The sequence below is a fragment of the Equus przewalskii genome, chromosome 13 (assembly GCF_037783145.1).
Source record: "Equus przewalskii isolate Varuska chromosome 13, EquPr2, whole genome shotgun sequence".
Classification (NCBI taxonomy): Eukaryota; Metazoa; Chordata; class Mammalia; order Perissodactyla; family Equidae; genus Equus; species Equus przewalskii.
This window is the reverse complement of record NC_091843.1, coordinates 43,211,433-43,229,174: the sequence shown is the minus strand read 5'-3', so window position 1 is coordinate 43,229,174 and position 17,742 is coordinate 43,211,433. Positions and strand designations below refer to the sequence as shown.

Genomic DNA, 17,742 nt, shown 5'->3' with positions numbered 1-17,742 from the left:
AACAAAAATTTGTTGTCTCACAGTTCTAGAAGCTAGAAGTCAAAAAGCAAGGTGTCAGTAGGGCCATGCTCCACCTGAAACCTATAAGGGAATCCTTCCTTGTCTCTTCCTAGCTTCTGGTGGTTTGCTGGCAATCTTTGGTGTTCCTAGGCTGGCTGCTGCCTTGTCATTGCGTGGCATTCTCCCCGTTTGTCTGTCTTCACATGGCCGGCCTCTTATAAGGATGTTGATCTTCTTGGATTAGGGGCCCACCCTACTCTAGTATGACTTCATCTTAACCGATTGTATCTGCAACGACCCTGTTTCCAGAAAAGGTCACATTCAGTGGTACTGGGGGTTAGGGCTTCAACATATCTCTTTGGGAGGTGGGAGAGGGAAACACTCCAGTTTGGTTAAGTTGCTTCTCTATTATAGCCTTCCATATATGCAAAAGTGTTTTGGGAAAGTTGTATGGCGTACATAATCTTTTACAAGTTTAATTTATTTTTAAAGACTATTATAAAAGTTTTTCCTATAGGGAAAAGAAAGACCATCCCATCTCCCTGAATAAAGTCAAACTTAAGAGTACAGCATATTTATTAAAGCTAATGTTTTAATAAAAGTAGAATTTTTTTCTTTATGTGTCGTAAGATAGAAGTACAGAGGTTCTAAGTAGTAGTGAGTTAAAGGTAGTGGGTTACTAATTTAGACATTTTTATGTGCTTTTTAAAAAAGTCAAACCATGAGGATAAATACCTTACACAGTCACTCACTGCATGATGATGTTTCCTTCAATGACAGACCACATATATGACAGTGGTCCCATAAAATTAGTACCCTATAGCCTAGGTGTGTAGTAGGCTATGCCACCTAGGTTTGTGTAAGTACGCTCTATGATGTTCACACAATGACGAAATTGCCTAATGATGCAATTCTCAGAACGTATCTGTCGTTAAGCAACGCCTGGCTGTATTCTAATTCTGCATTTCTCACTCATGCAAAAATGACTTCTTTTCAGATCAATTTAACCTCAAGATGAAATCAAATAGGACAGCAGAGAGGACAAAGTCTTTATTGAGCCTCATTCTTCTCAGTAATTTTTCTTCCTGTACACATGGCCATTATAATTCTGTAAAACATTAAGAAACCTCTTAAAATTCTTCCTTGCCTTTCCCTCTCCTCTAATATAAATCAGAAGCCAAACATTTGTTAGTCTGCAAAGTCTTTTTAAAGGTTAGAACATCCTAAAGAAGCCTTTTTGATATCATTTTACCTTTTGAGAAATATGCATTCTAAATAAATTGAAAAATTGGCATCTAGGTTTTTTTCTAAGTTTTCACACAGGGTCAGTTTAAAAAAATAGACTCTGCCTACTTTTAATCTTATTGAAAATGCTTCTCTTTTTTTCTTTAAAAACTTCATTAATATAGGAAAATATAATGTATTCAGCTATTTTTATAATGAGTAATTTCTCTGATTTCTTTGTGAAACAGGCCGTTAAATTTCACATCTTGGGCAAGTATGCTTCCTCTTAGGGTAGGCCAGGGTAGTGTGCTTTAATCAGCTGCTGTCTAGTCATAACTATTTTATGAATTTAGGTGTCATAAACTCTTAGAATTGATTGGGACTGTAGATATTGCCTGCTGACATTCTCTCAAACGTTGGAATTTTTTTAGTGTCCCTGATCTTTAAACATTCTAGTGATTATGAATTCACCACTTTTCTACACAACCCAGTATCTTTTGGAGGACAGTTATACTTTTAGGTAGTTCTTCCTTTTTTTTAAACCAAAAATTACCTTCCTGAAACTTCTGCGTAGTGCCTTTGATTCCACCCTCTTTGACAACCTACAGTGTCTGCTTCCTCTTTCACATGCCATATGCTAAGGCCTACACATATTTGAAGGCTGTCATATCTTCCCCTTGTGCTTTTTGCTAGGCTAAATCTCTCTAGTTTCCTTAAGTCTTGATTATGTGACGTAATTTTCAGATTCCTCACCATTCTGTTTTCTCTGGATACCTTCTAGTTTATTAATGTCTCTTAAGATATGGCACCCAAAACAGGATGCCATATTCCTGAACTTTTGAATCTGAAATTCTGGGCTTCACTTCCCCTCACGATTTGGAGGTGCAGCCAGGATTGATAACCTCTGCAATATGAGTGCCCTGAAGGGAAGGCACATGATACTTTGGAAGAGTGCCTAACGTAGGTTTAGGGGGTTGGGGAAGGCATCCTGAGGGAAGCGATGGCCATATTAAGTTCTGAAGAATATACCAGGCAGTGGTGAACAGCAAGTGTGATGTCCTGTAGGCAAGAGAGTGAGTGAACCTGATGGTTTTTTTTTTTTTTCCTTTTTTCCCCTCAAAGCTCCCCAGTACATAGTTGTATATTCTAGTTGTAGGTCCTTCTAGTTCTGCTATGTGGGACACCACCTCAGCCTGGCTTGATGAGCAGTGCTAGGTCTGTGCCCAGGATCTGAACCAGTGAAACGCTGGGCCTCTGAAGCGGAGTGCATGAACTTAACCACTCAGTCATGGGGCTGGCCTCAAACCTGCTATTTTTGAGGAACAGAAAGAAATTGAGAATGGTTGGATGGCACAGTTATGGGATGTTGAGTGGAAGAGGTGGTAGATGAGGTTGAGGAGAAAAGTGGGGACCAAATCATAAAGGCACTTAGAAGTCATGTTAAGGAATTGAACTGTTCCTGGGGATTATAGTGAGTCATTAAAGGAAGGTTTAAGTTAGAAAAAAAACGCTATCAGACATTTGTTTTAGAAGGATCATTCTACCCTAAATAGGTCTAAATTGGAGAGGCTGTGGTTTGGTGACTAGGAGATCAGTTAGCAGCTGTTATGACATTTTTAAAGATATGATGTTGGTGCCTACACCTTGTCTAGTAACTCTAGGCTTGGGAAGAAACAGACAGATTGGAAAAATAGTTGAGAGAATTTTTTTTTTTGCCCTGGGGGAAGAGATGGAAAGGTAGGAGTCAAGGATAATATCCTTGTTTTTGGTTTAGAGAACTTGGTAGATGAGAAACTTTAATGAAAATATATTGAATGGGATTAGAGTAGAGGAGTTGTGGGGAAGAAATGTTCAGTTAAGCTTGGCACAGAGGTCGTGCATCCAGGTGGAGAGGTACTATATGCAATTGGATATGTGAAGTTAAACTGAATGACACTGGGCTGGCCTGGTGGCGCAGCGGTTCAGTTGTGCTTTGGCAGCCCTGGGTTCGCCGGTTTGGATCCTGGGTGCGGACCTACGCACCGCTTGTTAAGCCATGCTGTAGCAGGTGTCCCACATATAGAGTAGAGGAAGATGGGCACGGATGTTAGCTCGGGGCCACTTTTCCTCAGCAAAGAGAGGAGGATTGGCAGCAGATGTTAGCTCAGGGCTAATCTTCCTCAAAAAAAAATAAAGAAAGAAAGAAACTGAACGACATCTAGGCTGAGAGCTTTGGGCTGGGGATAGAGCTTTGGCTGGAAATGTAGATTTGGCTGTCATTAGTTTACATATGGTAATTGAGCTCCTGGTAGTGATCCCTACAACCTAGGGGAGCATTTGTAGAGTGATAGGGGACGGCACAGGACAAAATCCTTAAGAACTGTTAACTAATATTGGAGCCTTTGTTGTTTTTGACTGGATTATTTGGGAACTGGCAAAAAAGAAGGAAATCAAGGCTGTTCTGATATATTTATTTAGTAGAAACTGAATGAAATTGTTTGATTTGAGGAGTAAAAATGGTCCTTAAATGATCTCCCCTACTCAGCTGTCACGGTATCTGAAATTTTGTTATTAGATATTCTCTACTTTGTGTTAAGGCATTGTCTCTCTAGAATTACTGGTTAAAATGTAGATAACCCAAGAGAGCTAAAATTTTCATCCATTATTGGTGGTGGTGGTATTTTTAGGTCACTAGGTTTTATTCTGCAATTCAAATTGAAGGGACAGATAGGAATTTGAGAAAGATTAGGTTTGGGAAACCTGACGTTGCTGAGGAATAGGGGACCACAGAGGAACCCGGACTTGCAGCATTGAGGTCACAGAGCACCTGGATAAGGAGATAAGGAGGGCGAGACTGTGTGTGTGTATGCTTGGAAAAGGGGGACAGTGAGTTGGGGAGCAAAGAGATAATGTCACTAAAAAAGGAATAAGAGAAGCTTTAAGAGGATGAAGAACTAAATAGAGGGAAAATCTTGAAAGTATTTCAGTTCTCAGTTAGGGTGAACATATAATTTATCATCTAAACTAGGACATATTGAGATAATATATCATCTAAATTGGGACATATTGTGATAAAATAGAAAGGGGAATGGCTGTTAGTAATTCATTGTGAAAACCTGCATAAACTGGGACTATCATAAGCAAATAAGGACAAATGGTTACTCTAGTTATAATGTACTTATTTCAGTAATAGTGTAATAAAGTAGTATCAGTTTTTAGCTAACATGTGCCAAGCACTTTACTAAACATTTTATACATCTTACTACATTCTTACAATAATCCTCTGAGGTAAGTGGTCTTGTCTTCATATAAGGTCGTTGAAACCAAATCTCAGGAAGGGAAAATATCTTGCCTGCAATTCTCCACGGCCGTCAGAATTGGAAACAGTGAAAGGCTTAATATTGACCATAAACAAATCCAAGTAAACTCTTAAACACTACGTTGTACGCAGTTGCTGTGGGTGTGTATATGTATTTAAAAATGTGCTCTGACTTGCTAATAAAATCACTGTCATAATGTTACATCATGTATTAAACCACATTCCCCTTCTAATGGCTATACTTCTGAAGCTTACATTATGCCAGACCATGTTCCAGGCATTTTACATGTATTAACCTAATTTAAACCTCATAATAGCCTTATACATTATTTCCATTTTACAGTTTAGGAAAGTGGGGCATGGTGAACAACTTGCCTAAAGTCAATACGTTTAGTAAGTGGCAGAGCCAGAATTCAGGCTGTGACTCCAGAGCCTGTTTTCTTAACTGCTGTCCTGTACTGCCTCCACTAGCCCATATTCTTTGTGTGGACATGTATTTTCATTTCTCTTGGGGGTGGGTTTGTTTGGGTGCCTGGTGAATGTATGTGAGAAAATGGCCTCACTGTTTCCAAAGTGATTGTACCATTTTGCATCCCACCAGTAGTCCATCTTTATTACCTCATCACTCCTTTGCTATTTCTTATTCAGGCATATGCAGCCTTTTCCATCAGATTCTGAAATTCTAGCAATTAGAAATAAATTCTTTCCCCTTGTTTAAAAATTTTGCCTCATTCACAGCTGCCCACATATACACCCTCACCTGTATCCATTTCTGTAACCCTTTAGAATCTTAGGAATGTGAACAGCACCAGCAAACAATAGCCAGAGGCAAACCAAAATGTCTTGAGTCTTAACAGTATCACCACTGGCTATGACATTATTGCCCAGGTAACTTTTCACTTAAACTAAGTGAATGGTTATATGCGTTTTTTTACAGTGTTCTTTTGGAGGAAATAAATGGTGGTGATTTATTGGAGTGCTAATAGGCATTATACTGACTAGTTATGAGATTTGGGGCAAATTTCTTTACCTTTTTGAGTCTGTAACATCAGGAAATTGGACTAGATTTCTTACAGATCTTTCTTTTTCCCTGTCAGATCTATATTTCTTTGGGAAGAAAAAGGGAATTGGTGTTTGACGTTAAATGATTGAGGAAATGGGACACGTATTTAGCACATACTTTTCATTCAACATCAGAGTAATTTAATAGGGTCAAGGCCTGATAATTTAAGCCACTATCCTTTGGGGAAAAGTGGAACTAAACAAAAATATTACTGTAAGATTTAGGACTTTAGCTTCTCGTAGTGTGATCAGCTTAAATTTAAAACTTTTGAATTGCAGTGCATTTAGGCACTTAAAAATAGATTTATTTTTAAATTCATAAGAGGATTTGAGGATTGTAAGGAATCATAAAGTTGGTGTCAATTGACTATCTATGGGACTTTTGAATCACTATCGTAATATCCTGACTGCTGATGATAGGTGTCCCAAGGCAGGACATTCCTCCTTTAGGCAGCAGTGACTCAGAAAGATGTTCTAATATGTGGAACATAGAACCTCCACTCATTCACTCTAGTTCTGGTATTTGGGATGATGCAGAACTAGTCTAAGTTTTCTCTGTGACTGCCTTAAAAGTATTCAGAGGTAGCACTGTTAACTCATTTCTTTAAAGATGCAGCCTTTTTTTCGTAGAAATATGATGAAACTGAGACTGATTAACTTGGAGAATAGAAATCTCTGGGTAGAGACAAGAGTACACACTTTTGATATTGTCTAAAAATTTAGTGGTTAAATTCAGCTGAGATAATGCAGTTTGTCTCTTCAGTATAAATAACAGGCAGATGGGAGTAGAGGTGACATCTAATGTGGTACAGAAAGCACCAAGCTATGCCAGCACTTAACAATTAAATTGGATCTGATTTCATGACTTCTTCATTCATTCTAAGCAGAATTCAAAATACATTTTAGTAGTGATACCCAGATGAATGCTATTCAAATGATTATATTAAAATATCTTTTTGGTTGGCAATAAAATAGCTTAATATTTAAGGTACATTGTGGACTACAGTTGACTGAATAATGTTGAAACCAAATTTCCTTTTTGCCTATCTCAAATTACACTAGGTTAGTTAGAATGCTGTTTTGGTTAGGTTCTCTTTGTGATCAGTGATTATGTTTTTGATCCTTAGTATTGAGATGATATACCTTTGAAAGAATTATTTTCTGAAGAGAAAGATCGTGGCCATGATTTTCAAACTTAATGCATTGAAAAAGTCTTGCTTTTTGTATTAATCAGTCTTGCTACCAATTATTAATATGCGGGGAGTTACTTTGTTTTAAAATTAACTGCACATTTTTACTATTTTTTTTTTTTAAAGCTTGGCACCTGAGCTAACAGTTGTTGCCAATCTTTTTTTTTCTTTCTGCTTTTTTGTCCCAAATTCCCCCAGTACATAGTTGTATAGTTGTATATTTTTTAGTTGTGGGTCCTTCTAGTTGTGGCACATTGGACGCCACCTCAACGTGGGCTGATGAGCAGTGCCATGTCCGCACCCAGGATGCGAACCAGTGAAACCCTGGGCTGCCACAGCGGAGTGCGCAAACTTAACCGCTTGGCCACGGGGCCGGCCCCTAACTGCACGTTTCTTTTAATATAACTTTTTTTTTCCCCTGCTTTATCTCCCCAAATCCCCCTGGTACATAGTTGTATATCTTAGTTGCAGGTCCTTGTAGTTGTGGCATATGGGACGCCGCCTCAACGTGACCTGACGAGCTGTGCCATGTCCATGCCCAGGATTCGAACCAGCGAAACCCTGGGCTGTAGTAGCAGAGCGTGTGAACTTAACCACTCGGCCACAGGACTGGCCCCTAACTGCACATTTTTAAAGTGTTCAGTTTGATAAATTTTGACATATATCTCGCTGTGAAAAATATGTCTGAAAAAATATATATTTGACTATATAAATATTTAATATATATTTGACTATACATATTCACGTATATATAAATATGTCTGTGTGTGTGTGTGTGTGTGTGTGTCTGTCTGTGAAAAATACATCACCGCAGAAGTTTCTTTTCATCCATTGTAGGCCTTCCCTCTTACCCACCCCTATTCCCAGGCAGTCAGCTGAACTGCTTCCTATTACTTGAGATTCTAGAATTTTATATAAATGAACTTTACAGTATATACTGTTGTGGCTTCTTAGCATAATTATTTTGAGATTCATCCATGTTGATGAATGCATAAAAGTTCATTATTTTTTATTACAAGTAGTAATACATTGAATGGTTATACCACACCTTGTTTATCCATTTACCTGTTGATGGACAGTTGGGTTGTTTCAAGTTTTTGTCTATTATAAATAAAGCTGCTATAAACCATCTTTTGTGGACATGCATTTTCATTTCTCTTAGGTAAATACCTAGGAACAGAATGGCTGAGTTGTACGGTAAATGTGTGTTTAATTTTTTAAGAAACTGCCACACTCTATTCTGAAGTGGTTTTACCATTTCACATTCTCACCAACAGCATATTAGAATTCCAGTTGCTCCATATCTTTGTCAACACTCATATTTTCCTGATGAATAATGATGTTTGGCATATGTCCTTGTGCTTGTTTGCTACGTGTATATCATTGGTGAAGAGTGTGTTCAGATCATTTGTCCCTTTTTTAAATTGGGTTTTCTTATTATTGAATTTTGAGTGTTCTTTCTACATTCTGAATACAAGTCTATTTTCAGAGAACATGATTTGTGTATATTTTCTTCCACTATGTGAATTGTCTTTCATTCTATTAACGGTGTCTTGCAAGTGGCAGAAATTAGTAATTTTGGTGAAGTCCTGTTTGTCGCTTTTGTCTTTTATGTATCAGCCTTTTGTGTTGTATCTAAGAAATCTTTGCCTAAGCCAAGGCCACAAAAGTTTTCCCCTATGTTTTTTCATGAAGTTTTATAGTTTTAGGTTTTACCTTTAGGTCTATGATCCATTTTGAGTTCATTTTTTTTATATGGTACGAGGTATGGATATCCAGTCACTCCAGCTCTCTTTGTTGAAAAGGCTGTCCTCTCCCCACTGAGTTGCTTCTGCACCTTTGTGGAAAATCAATTGACCATATGTGTGTAGGTCTATTTCTGGACTCTCAATTTTGTTTTATTGATCTATTTGTCTCTTCAAGCTGGTACCACGCTATCTTGATTTTTGTAGTTTTATAACAAATCTTGAAATCAGGTAATATAAAGGCTTCTAGTATTGTTCTTTGAAGTTGTTTTGGATATTCTAAGTTATTTGCATTTCTATATGAATTTTAGAATCAGCTTGTCAATTTGTACAAAAACTGCTGGGATTTTCATCAGAGATGCATTAAATCTTTTCTCAAATTGAGGAAAATTGACATGTTAACAGCATTGAATCCCTGGATTTATGAACATGGTGTATCTCTCCATTTATTTTTCTTCGTTGCACATCATTTGATAATTTATTCCTAATTATTTCATATTTTCTGATGACACCCAATAAAATTATTTCTTAAAATTTCAGTTTCTGATTGTTCTTTGAACAGTTGTTCTGTAGAAACAATTGGTTTTTGAGTATTGATCCTGTATCCTGCAACCTTCCTGAACTCACTTATTAGTTCTCATCTGTTTTCTCAAACTCATTTTCAGATTAAGCATGATGTCCTAGTTCATTATCAGTTTAGATTTGAAGAAATGTGTAAGTTTACAGAATGCAATGAATCAGTGCCTTGCAAGGAGTGATGTGTGGCATCCTCATTATTTTGTTTTCACTTTCCGTGTAAGGAAATAATATTCCTCGTAATACAGAACCTTGAAATTTCAAGCTACCATTGTTTAAATAGTTGAATTTTTAGGCAGTTTTCAGGAAAGTGATTGATTCTGAGGGAGGAATTGCTGTTTGGTTTTGTGGGATTCTAAGAATCTGTTAAAAATTATATATTTTAGAGAGAGAAACAACTGCCTTGGTGATGGTTTGGGGAGGATGAGGCAGAGTATATAATAAGGACTTTGAGGTTGAGGCATGAGCACTAACTACGTGGATCACAGAGCGATTTACTAAGAGGAAGACTGAAGGAGTAATGGATTTGAGTTATCAGTTCAGCTTGGACGTGTTAGGCTTTAGGCCTTTTGTTTGTTGACTGTGTTAAGTGCTTATATGTTTATTTACAGGCTTGTAAATGAAGAAATATATCTTAGAGAGGTGAAAACAGGCCTAAGGTCACACAGCTAGTCATTTGCAGAATTAGAACTCAAACCTAGGACCCTCTGACTGCAAAGCCAATGTAGTTATCCCTATTCTATGTTGTATCCTCAAGGCAGAAAAACATGGTTGGCTTTGACGGTAATAAATGTGCCCTATGAGCTATGATAGATACATAGCAGGTTTTGCAAGCTCAGATGCCAACAGGGTTCAGGCAGATAACTGTGAGTCAGGTTATAATATAAGAAAGTGATGCCATCTGTGGAGAACTGGAAAGCCCAGGTCCCATCTGAAGGATTGGCTGCTAATCAGCTCCAACGGATTGTTACTGTGTGGAAATGTAGGCCCAGTATTGCCAGATCTTCTGGGGTTTTTTCCAAAAGAGGTCAGAAATCTTGATTTTTTATGTTAAATTTTCTGATTTATAAATGTAGGCAGCTATCCTTTAACATGCTGTGTAGGCCAGTCTTGGGTGGGTCCACCAAACGTGTGTTGGATTCTGCCCAGTGGGTGACCTTTGGTAAGAGTTGCACCTAGTGTACTGTGGACACAACAATAAATTTATATGATAGGGAAAGGGTGGAAACTGTGTAATAAGTACATCACAACCTTTGAAATGCAGGTTGCTTAGTTTGAACATGGTGCTTAGTGAATCTGGTGTTTAAGTTCAGTTTTCATATGGATCAGTTAATTCTGGATGGGGGGGAAGGGGAAATTGCTCCCTGCAGCTTTTTGCCTCCTAATCGCATGCTTTCATTTGCAGATAGGGCCAGGTGTGTGTGTGTGGAATTTTGAGTAAAACCTTGAACCCAAAGGAGAAGAAAACTTCAAGGAACAACTTCCATTGACAGTGAGTCTGCAGTCATCTGTATGCATAATACGGAGTGTTCTCAGCCTAGAGATAGCTGAGTGGGTGCCTGTTGACAAGGAGTGGTGAGTCTGACTACCCCCACTGATAATTAATCTAAATCCTTTCTGTAAAAAGAGGACTACTCCTCCTCCATTTACTGACTGTTGAATAGTAAGTTAATTTTTGTATTAGAGAGACTGACAACAGTGCACTTTTAAGAGAATTTATTCCTAACAGCATGTTTAATATGTGATTGCAGTTTGACTTTTGGGCACGTCCCTTCCTTTGCATATGTATTTATCTCTTTTATTTCATCCCCAGTCCAAACCATACTGTCATCCAAGGCCTGTCTTCCTTGAAATATTCAGCCAACACTAAAGGGATGGTTATGGTAGTTACCAGCATCCATTCTAATCTTAGTTATGGTAGGTCTCATTTCCTTTGGAAGTGATTGTTTTAGGAATGGCCTTGAGATCCAGTTGTGCCAATGGGAAATAAAAGAGAAGTCTGCAGGAGGCTTCTGGGAAATGTTTTCTTGCACTTGAGAAAGAAGAAAGAAAAGAAATGGTCCTTCTTCTCCCTAGAGCTTATTTTATCTGGATGTGACATCTGGAACTCCTGCAGCCATCTTGCTACTAGTCTGAAGGTTAAAAGGAGGGCAGGAGGGCACAGGCAAGAGAATTGCAGAGAAGTGGAGGCCCATTTACTATGTCTAGAACTACCCTAACTGAGAATTCCTTGTTATGTGAGAGAAATTTCCTTATTGTTTAAGCAGTTTTGCCCTTAGATTTTCTGGCTACATACTGCAGAAATCATCCTGATTCATTTGATTTCTCCTCTTGTGATTACCCACTGTCTTTAGTGTCTCATGCATTTCTATTTGATTATGTTTTGTGTTGTCCAGTAGTGTGTGTTTGTGTTTGTTGCCTTTGTAGCACTTTATAAACTTTGGAAAGTCAAGGGCTGTGTTTATATGCCTTCTGTGTGCAACACCAGTACTATATTCTTAATGAAGCCATCAGTGCATATTTGTTGAATTGAATTATTTGAACAGTAGAGTATTTGAAAAACCCATCCACAGAATTGAATAATTGTAGAGATTTTCTTTTAATTCACATTGTTTTCTTTAACCACACTGCTTCCCTCTAGGATTATGAATGAAGTTTGGCTTTTGACTTAAGATGACTGATTTGTAACACATTTTCAAGTGGTTACTTCTACTCTAAAAAATGTTGCTTGGACTTTGCCTTTTGTTTTTGTCCAACTTTACTGTCAAAATCAGCTCCTCTCCTATATGTTTGAGTATGATGGGGATATGTTCTGAGAAATGTGTCATTAGGTAGTTTTGTTGTGCAAACATCATAGAGTGTATTTACACAAACCTAGATTGTATAGCCTACTACACACCTAGGCTATATGCTACTAATCTTATGGGTCCACTGTCGTATATGCGGCCCGCCATTGACCAAAACACTATGAAACGCATGACTGTATTGGCTTTCAATCTAATAAATTTTACTTTCTTCACTGTTATAAAAACAGAATGTGTACCTCTTTTTTTTCTATGCTAATTATAGGAATGAAGGACATGAATAGTAAGAAAAATAGTAATTCAAGAATAATTTATATTTGGCTTTGGAATGCACATTTGCAAAAAGACTCCCTAAAGTATACATCTCTGCTCTGTTCTTAGGACCTAGTTGTGTGTCTGTGTGTGTGTGTGTGTGTGTGTGTGTGTAGGGAGGTTTGGTGGTGAATCTAGTGTCTAGTAAGAGGAGTCTTGAGTTACAGGATGGATTATTTAGTTACTTCTATTTTAAAGCCCTATGAAACAAGACCATCATTTCTTTTGGTCTAACTCAAGATATCCATGTACTCTTATATCTTTTCTTTAAATTCTGCTATTATAATTTTGAAAAAGTGGGATAAGAACCTCTCCCTTCTATGGTGTTGCTCTCAGTTATGTAAGAAGGAAAAATCATAAACCTGTGTGGTAATCAGGTAATACAGTTATGCGTTGCTTAAGAACAAGGACACGCTTTGAGAAATGCATTGTTAGGCGATTTTGTCATTGGGCGAACATCATAGAGTGTACTGAAGGGGAACAAAATTTGCCACCCCAAAAATGTGTCTCTTTAATACGAGGATTATTTTAGGCTGATTGTCTTTAAGAAACAAAAGACTCAGAAAGTTTTCTTTATTACCTCCCCCTCAACTGCCTAAAAGAATTCAGATTAAAAAACCTGTCTCAGGAAGCAAGCTATCCACCTTAGCATAACATGAACTAGGTGGTAGACAGGGAGGAACCCAGAAATGCCTGCTTGTTGGGCTTCCTCTGTGTTTTTCTGTTTCTGTGTGGCCAAACACTTGTTTTCCAAACATTTGCTTCTTTTCACCTACCTGTGAATTACCTTCCTTCCCTTTGAAGTCCCTGACTTTCCTCACTCTCATCTTCTTTTGTCTTTAGCTGAGGATGTTATTAAGATGAGCACTTTTTGGCCATTTTGTTTGTTTCTTTTTTTTTTGAGGAAGATTAGCCAATCCTTCTCTTTTCACTGAGGAAAACTGGCCCTGAGCTAACATCCATGCCCATCTTCCTCTACTTTATATGTGGGATGCCTTCCACAGCATGGCTTGCCCCACGGTGCCATGTCTGCACCCGGGATCTGAACTGGTGAACCCCAGCCAGGCCACCAAAGCGGAACATGCACACTTAACCGCTGCGCCACCGGGCTGGCCCTTTTTGGCCGTTTTGAAATGTTATTCGGTTTTCTGGGTTTCTCCCATGTATACATGTTCTTAAACTTTTTTTTCTCCTATTAAACTGTCACATGTAAATTTATTCTTAGACCAGCCAGAAGAACCTAGAAGGGTAAAGGAAGATTTCTTCCTCCCCTACAGTACTTACACAAACCTAGATGGTATAGCCTACTGCACATCTAGGCTGTATGGTACTAATCTTACAGGTCCACCATTGTATATGCAGTTTGTGATTGGCTGAAATGTTGTTATGTGGCACATGACTGTACATTCTGAATCCTTCAGAAAGTGATTTACATTCAGGGAAGAATTTACTTTTTATTTTTCTTGATAGGTTGTGATTAAAATCTGGGGAAATAACTTTTTAAGAAGATAGAGAAAGTTGTATGATGTGCTTGACCCATCAGTTTTTATTTAGTAATACTATAATTTAGTAATATAAGACGTTCAAGTCACTAAGGTCAACTTTAATGTGCTTTATTTCATATATATTTTGAAGAGTTTATAAGAATGGAACATGTGTCTTAACCTAAGCAATCGTGGCAGGCATGTGATTGAAGCCACATCAATCAGAATGATCTTAGGACATTTGCTGGGAATGCTGGGATAAAGGCACATATTTTTTTCTGTTGAATTTCAACCTGAAAACATACAGTCATTAAACTCCTGTCACCTATCTTCTGACCATAAAAGGAAGGCTATTTGAATAAAAAGGCAACGCTGAAGGAGTCGAGCAGAGAAAAAGCACACCTGGTCACCTCAGTTGAGCTGCTGGATCAAGTCTTCCCTGAAGATAGTATACCTCTAAGACGTTTCAGTTCATGAGCCAATGAATTTCTTATTTAATTCAGTTGGCTTTGGCTTTTATGTTACATGTATATAAAAACATCCTGATAGATCCTTATCATCACTCATTCTACATATAGTAATAACTCAAGGGACTTGCTAAAACTTGAATTGTGAATTAGGCGAGTAGGTCTCTGATGTAGATGTGCAAGATGGCAGATAATGCAGTCCATTCATGGATTTATTCGAGAATTCAAGTTTTAAGTACAAGAGTTAAGATGGTAAATACATATTCCATTCCCTTGCTAATAGAGCTTATTGTCAACTGGAAGAGGGTGACGTTACATGAATAATCCTACTAATGAATAGATTCTTATTAACTGAGGTTAGGATTCTGGGAGAAAAGGAGTATCCATCATCTAGTGATTAGCTCTATGGTGGAGACTGCTACTGAACCCTTGGCATCTCTAGAACTGTAAAACAAACAATTGTAGGGAACCTGGAATCTGGCAGACTTAAAAAATGATATAAATTATTATTGATAATTTTTTCTTAAGAAGGCATTAGAAAAGCACAGGACCACAATCTCTTATTCAGAATCTTAAGGCCAGATAGGTTTTGGAATTTCAGAATTCTTCAGATTTTAGAAAAGTTAATATGGTATACATACTCTATGTTTAATATAATACTCTTTTTACTTAAGGAAGGGACAAGTGGCTTTCTGTTATTAATAATACAAATAATAATGCCTTACAGTAGTTGAACTACTAAATGCCAGACTCTCTATACTTTTCAACATAGTCTTAACTGATAAACTGTCTTCATTTTTACACTTGAGAAGAAGCTAGACACGTTAGGTGACTTTATCAAGGTTCACGCAGCGAGGAGGTAGTAGAGTTGAGATTCTAACCGTATCTGTTTGACTCTGAGGTCTGTGCCCTCAACCACTGTGCTCCTAACCACCACTGTGTTGCCTCTTGATTGTGTGGTACTGCCAAAACTCATGTATTGTTAGCATCAGGAACATTATCACTCTTTGTTAAGCTTAGTCAACTAACAACTAAATTCACCTAGTGTTTCTAATCTTAAAATTGAGTCACTTTGCTTTTCTTGGAATGTAGTTCTTATTTGTAACTATACATGATTTTGCTTTATCGTTTCCAGATTTTACATCTCATATTGGTTCATTTACCAATTGGCTAGAACTTCTAGAACATTGTAATTAAAACGAGCATCTTATCTTGTTCATTAATTTAACGCATCTGATGTTTCACTAAATGCTTAACGTTAATTGGAATGTTTATAATGTTTCACCATTGAGCATGAAGCCAGCCTTTTAGTATTTTTTACAAATAAAAGGTAAAAGAGATCAGTTTACTTCTGTTTTATTAAGAATTTTGAAAAATTCTATTTTGACGTCTGTGTAGGTCTGATTTTAAAATGTTAATTGTTGCCAGGTCATAATTGCTACAAACTAAAAATTGTTCAATTATTTCTACCTACTTACACTACACTTCAGTTTTAATCTCTGGAAGTCTATAAACTTCTTACCTTTTTGGTAAATTCATTTTTATGTGTTTAAAAATATGTTTATTATACTTTATAATTTGCTGACTTATAGTTACTTTATTTTTTATACGTATTGTTTTTTAAATGTTTATGTGGGTCTAGCATGTAGTAGGAGCTCATTGAATGTATGTTGAATAAGTTAATTTTTATAATTATCTGATTAATGAGGCATCTTGATAGACTATGTTTTGGCTAGTGATAGGAAAATATTGCATCAATTTTAGAGATGGAAAAACCCCAGAAAATATGTATTTAGTACTAATAGTTGTGGTTCCCTGGTTTAGTGGTCATGTGGCTGATTTCTGATCCTTCCGTTTTCTCATTCTGACTTGATAGAGTCTTGCTGTAGGTACCAACCTACTAGAAGCTGTCTGGTAGGTTTAGGTGGGTAACACACACACACACACACACACACATAGAGAGACAGACATGAGGAATAATTCATTCACCAAATGTAAAAGAATGAGGAAATGTACATATTACGGATAATTATTAAAATGCAGAGGTAGAATGGGATATTCATTCAAATGTTGCCCCTGAATGGCTCTTAGTTTCTCCTATTCTAACTTGAGGATATCTATAAAGAAGGAGGTTGGAAGATTTTCAGCGAATAGAATAGTTGGCATTAGCTCTTCAGTTTTGGCAATAGGGTCCAAAATATCTGTCTTTATCTATAGCTAGAAAATATTTTTGAAAGTCTGATAATAGTTTTACAGTTTAAGGGAATGGAAACTGATAATAAATTTCTGGTTCTTTGGTTAATTGTCCAGGGTGGAAGTATCTGGAAATAATTGCCATCTGAGGGGCTAGGCTGTGCTTGTGTAAATAGAATTGGTGGTCTTAATGTTGGGCCCACTCAGCAGCTAACCATAGTATAATAATTCTTACCACAGCAGCTGGAATTTATTGTAGCTGTTGCTATATGTCCTCACTGTAAAGGCCTTGATTTCCATGAAGAAATCATGAAAGCAGCCCTTCTGTGGTTTTGATTAAGGAGTGTTTTCTGGGCAGCATGAGAAAATGCTCTGCTTGTTTTGTGCTATATGGACAGAAGACATGCTTTTTATAAAAGAAGCCATTTCTTCCTTGAAAAGAAATAGTTACATGCAAGATACCTATTTTCATTTATTGTTACCATCAAATATTTGTGAACATCTCTAATGTTCACTGAAAAATATTTATAAGGAGTGATATTAAATGAAATATGTTAATGTTAGGATTGATATAGAAATTTTCTGCCCGACTATCTTCCTATGTTTATCTCTCTTATTTTTGTAGTTTTCTTTAAAAATGGTTGACCTATAAAACTCACTAAAAGATTAGTGCTGTCTATATTGTCATTGGGTTTTAATGCCAGATAGGGAAGAATAAATGTTACTCCTTAAATATTAACCAACTTTCATGCCTAATTACTTACATTCTTAGACATTTTAAGTTAGAGTTGCATTTCTCTTATTCTCTCAAGTATTTCAAGCAGTTAACAAAGCAGATTTACTAGTATAGCAAACAAATTTTCTCTAAAACTTAAATAATTCTTAAAAGTCCAATAAATTGAACTTATAAACTTAGCATATGAAATTTTCTTGTCTTTCAAATATCTTAATAAATAGAGCATAAAATACCATAGTAATAAGTTATTACAAACATATTTAATAGGACAAAAGTATTAATACTGTAGATTTTGGTTTACTTCATCATTTCTATATTGATTTATATATTTTCCCAGAGTTAGAAATTTATCCACCCAAAAGGAAACAATTACTGTGTTAGGCCAGCTGAGGTAATTTGGTTAAGGATCATGGCTGTGATAGTGGTATGAGTAAAGCTATTTGGGTCAAAAAAACGGTAGAATAAGAATGGATTTATGGGAAAAAAACTTTGAGACTGATAGAGGCCTAGGACCTAAGTGTGTCTGCCATGACTGAGCTGGCCATTGTTAGGATGTGGGCTTTTCTCAGGCTAAAGTTCTGCCTGTCGCTCAACAGGACTTTTTGAGCCCATTCCTTTCAGCTGGGACTTCCTCAGACACGAAGGTTTTAA

At 37.0% G+C, this 17,742-nt stretch overlaps 1 protein-coding gene across 41 annotated transcripts in view; it reads left to right on the top strand.

The window, feature by feature from the left end:
• The window catches only part of CDC42SE2 (CDC42 small effector 2), a 135,857-nt gene that overhangs the window by 55,927 nt on the left and 62,188 nt on the right, over positions 1 to 17,742 (top strand). For 13 of the 41 annotated variants that reach the window (XM_070571237.1, XM_070571217.1, XM_070571233.1 and 10 more), the window contains one exon: positions 10,501 to 10,670. The exons of 16 other annotated variants lie outside the window; for them this stretch is intronic. Coding sequence is in view for 1 of the 25 variants with exons in the window: in XM_070571207.1 (XP_070427308.1) it covers positions 10,501 to 10,504 (4 nt within the window). In the remaining 24 variants the exon portion in view is untranslated. Of the gene's footprint in view, positions 1 to 10,500; positions 10,671 to 17,742 lie in introns of those variants that run through there. 12 more of the 41 variants (XR_011525622.1, XM_070571243.1, XM_070571224.1 and 9 more) reach the window with 1 other exon arrangement.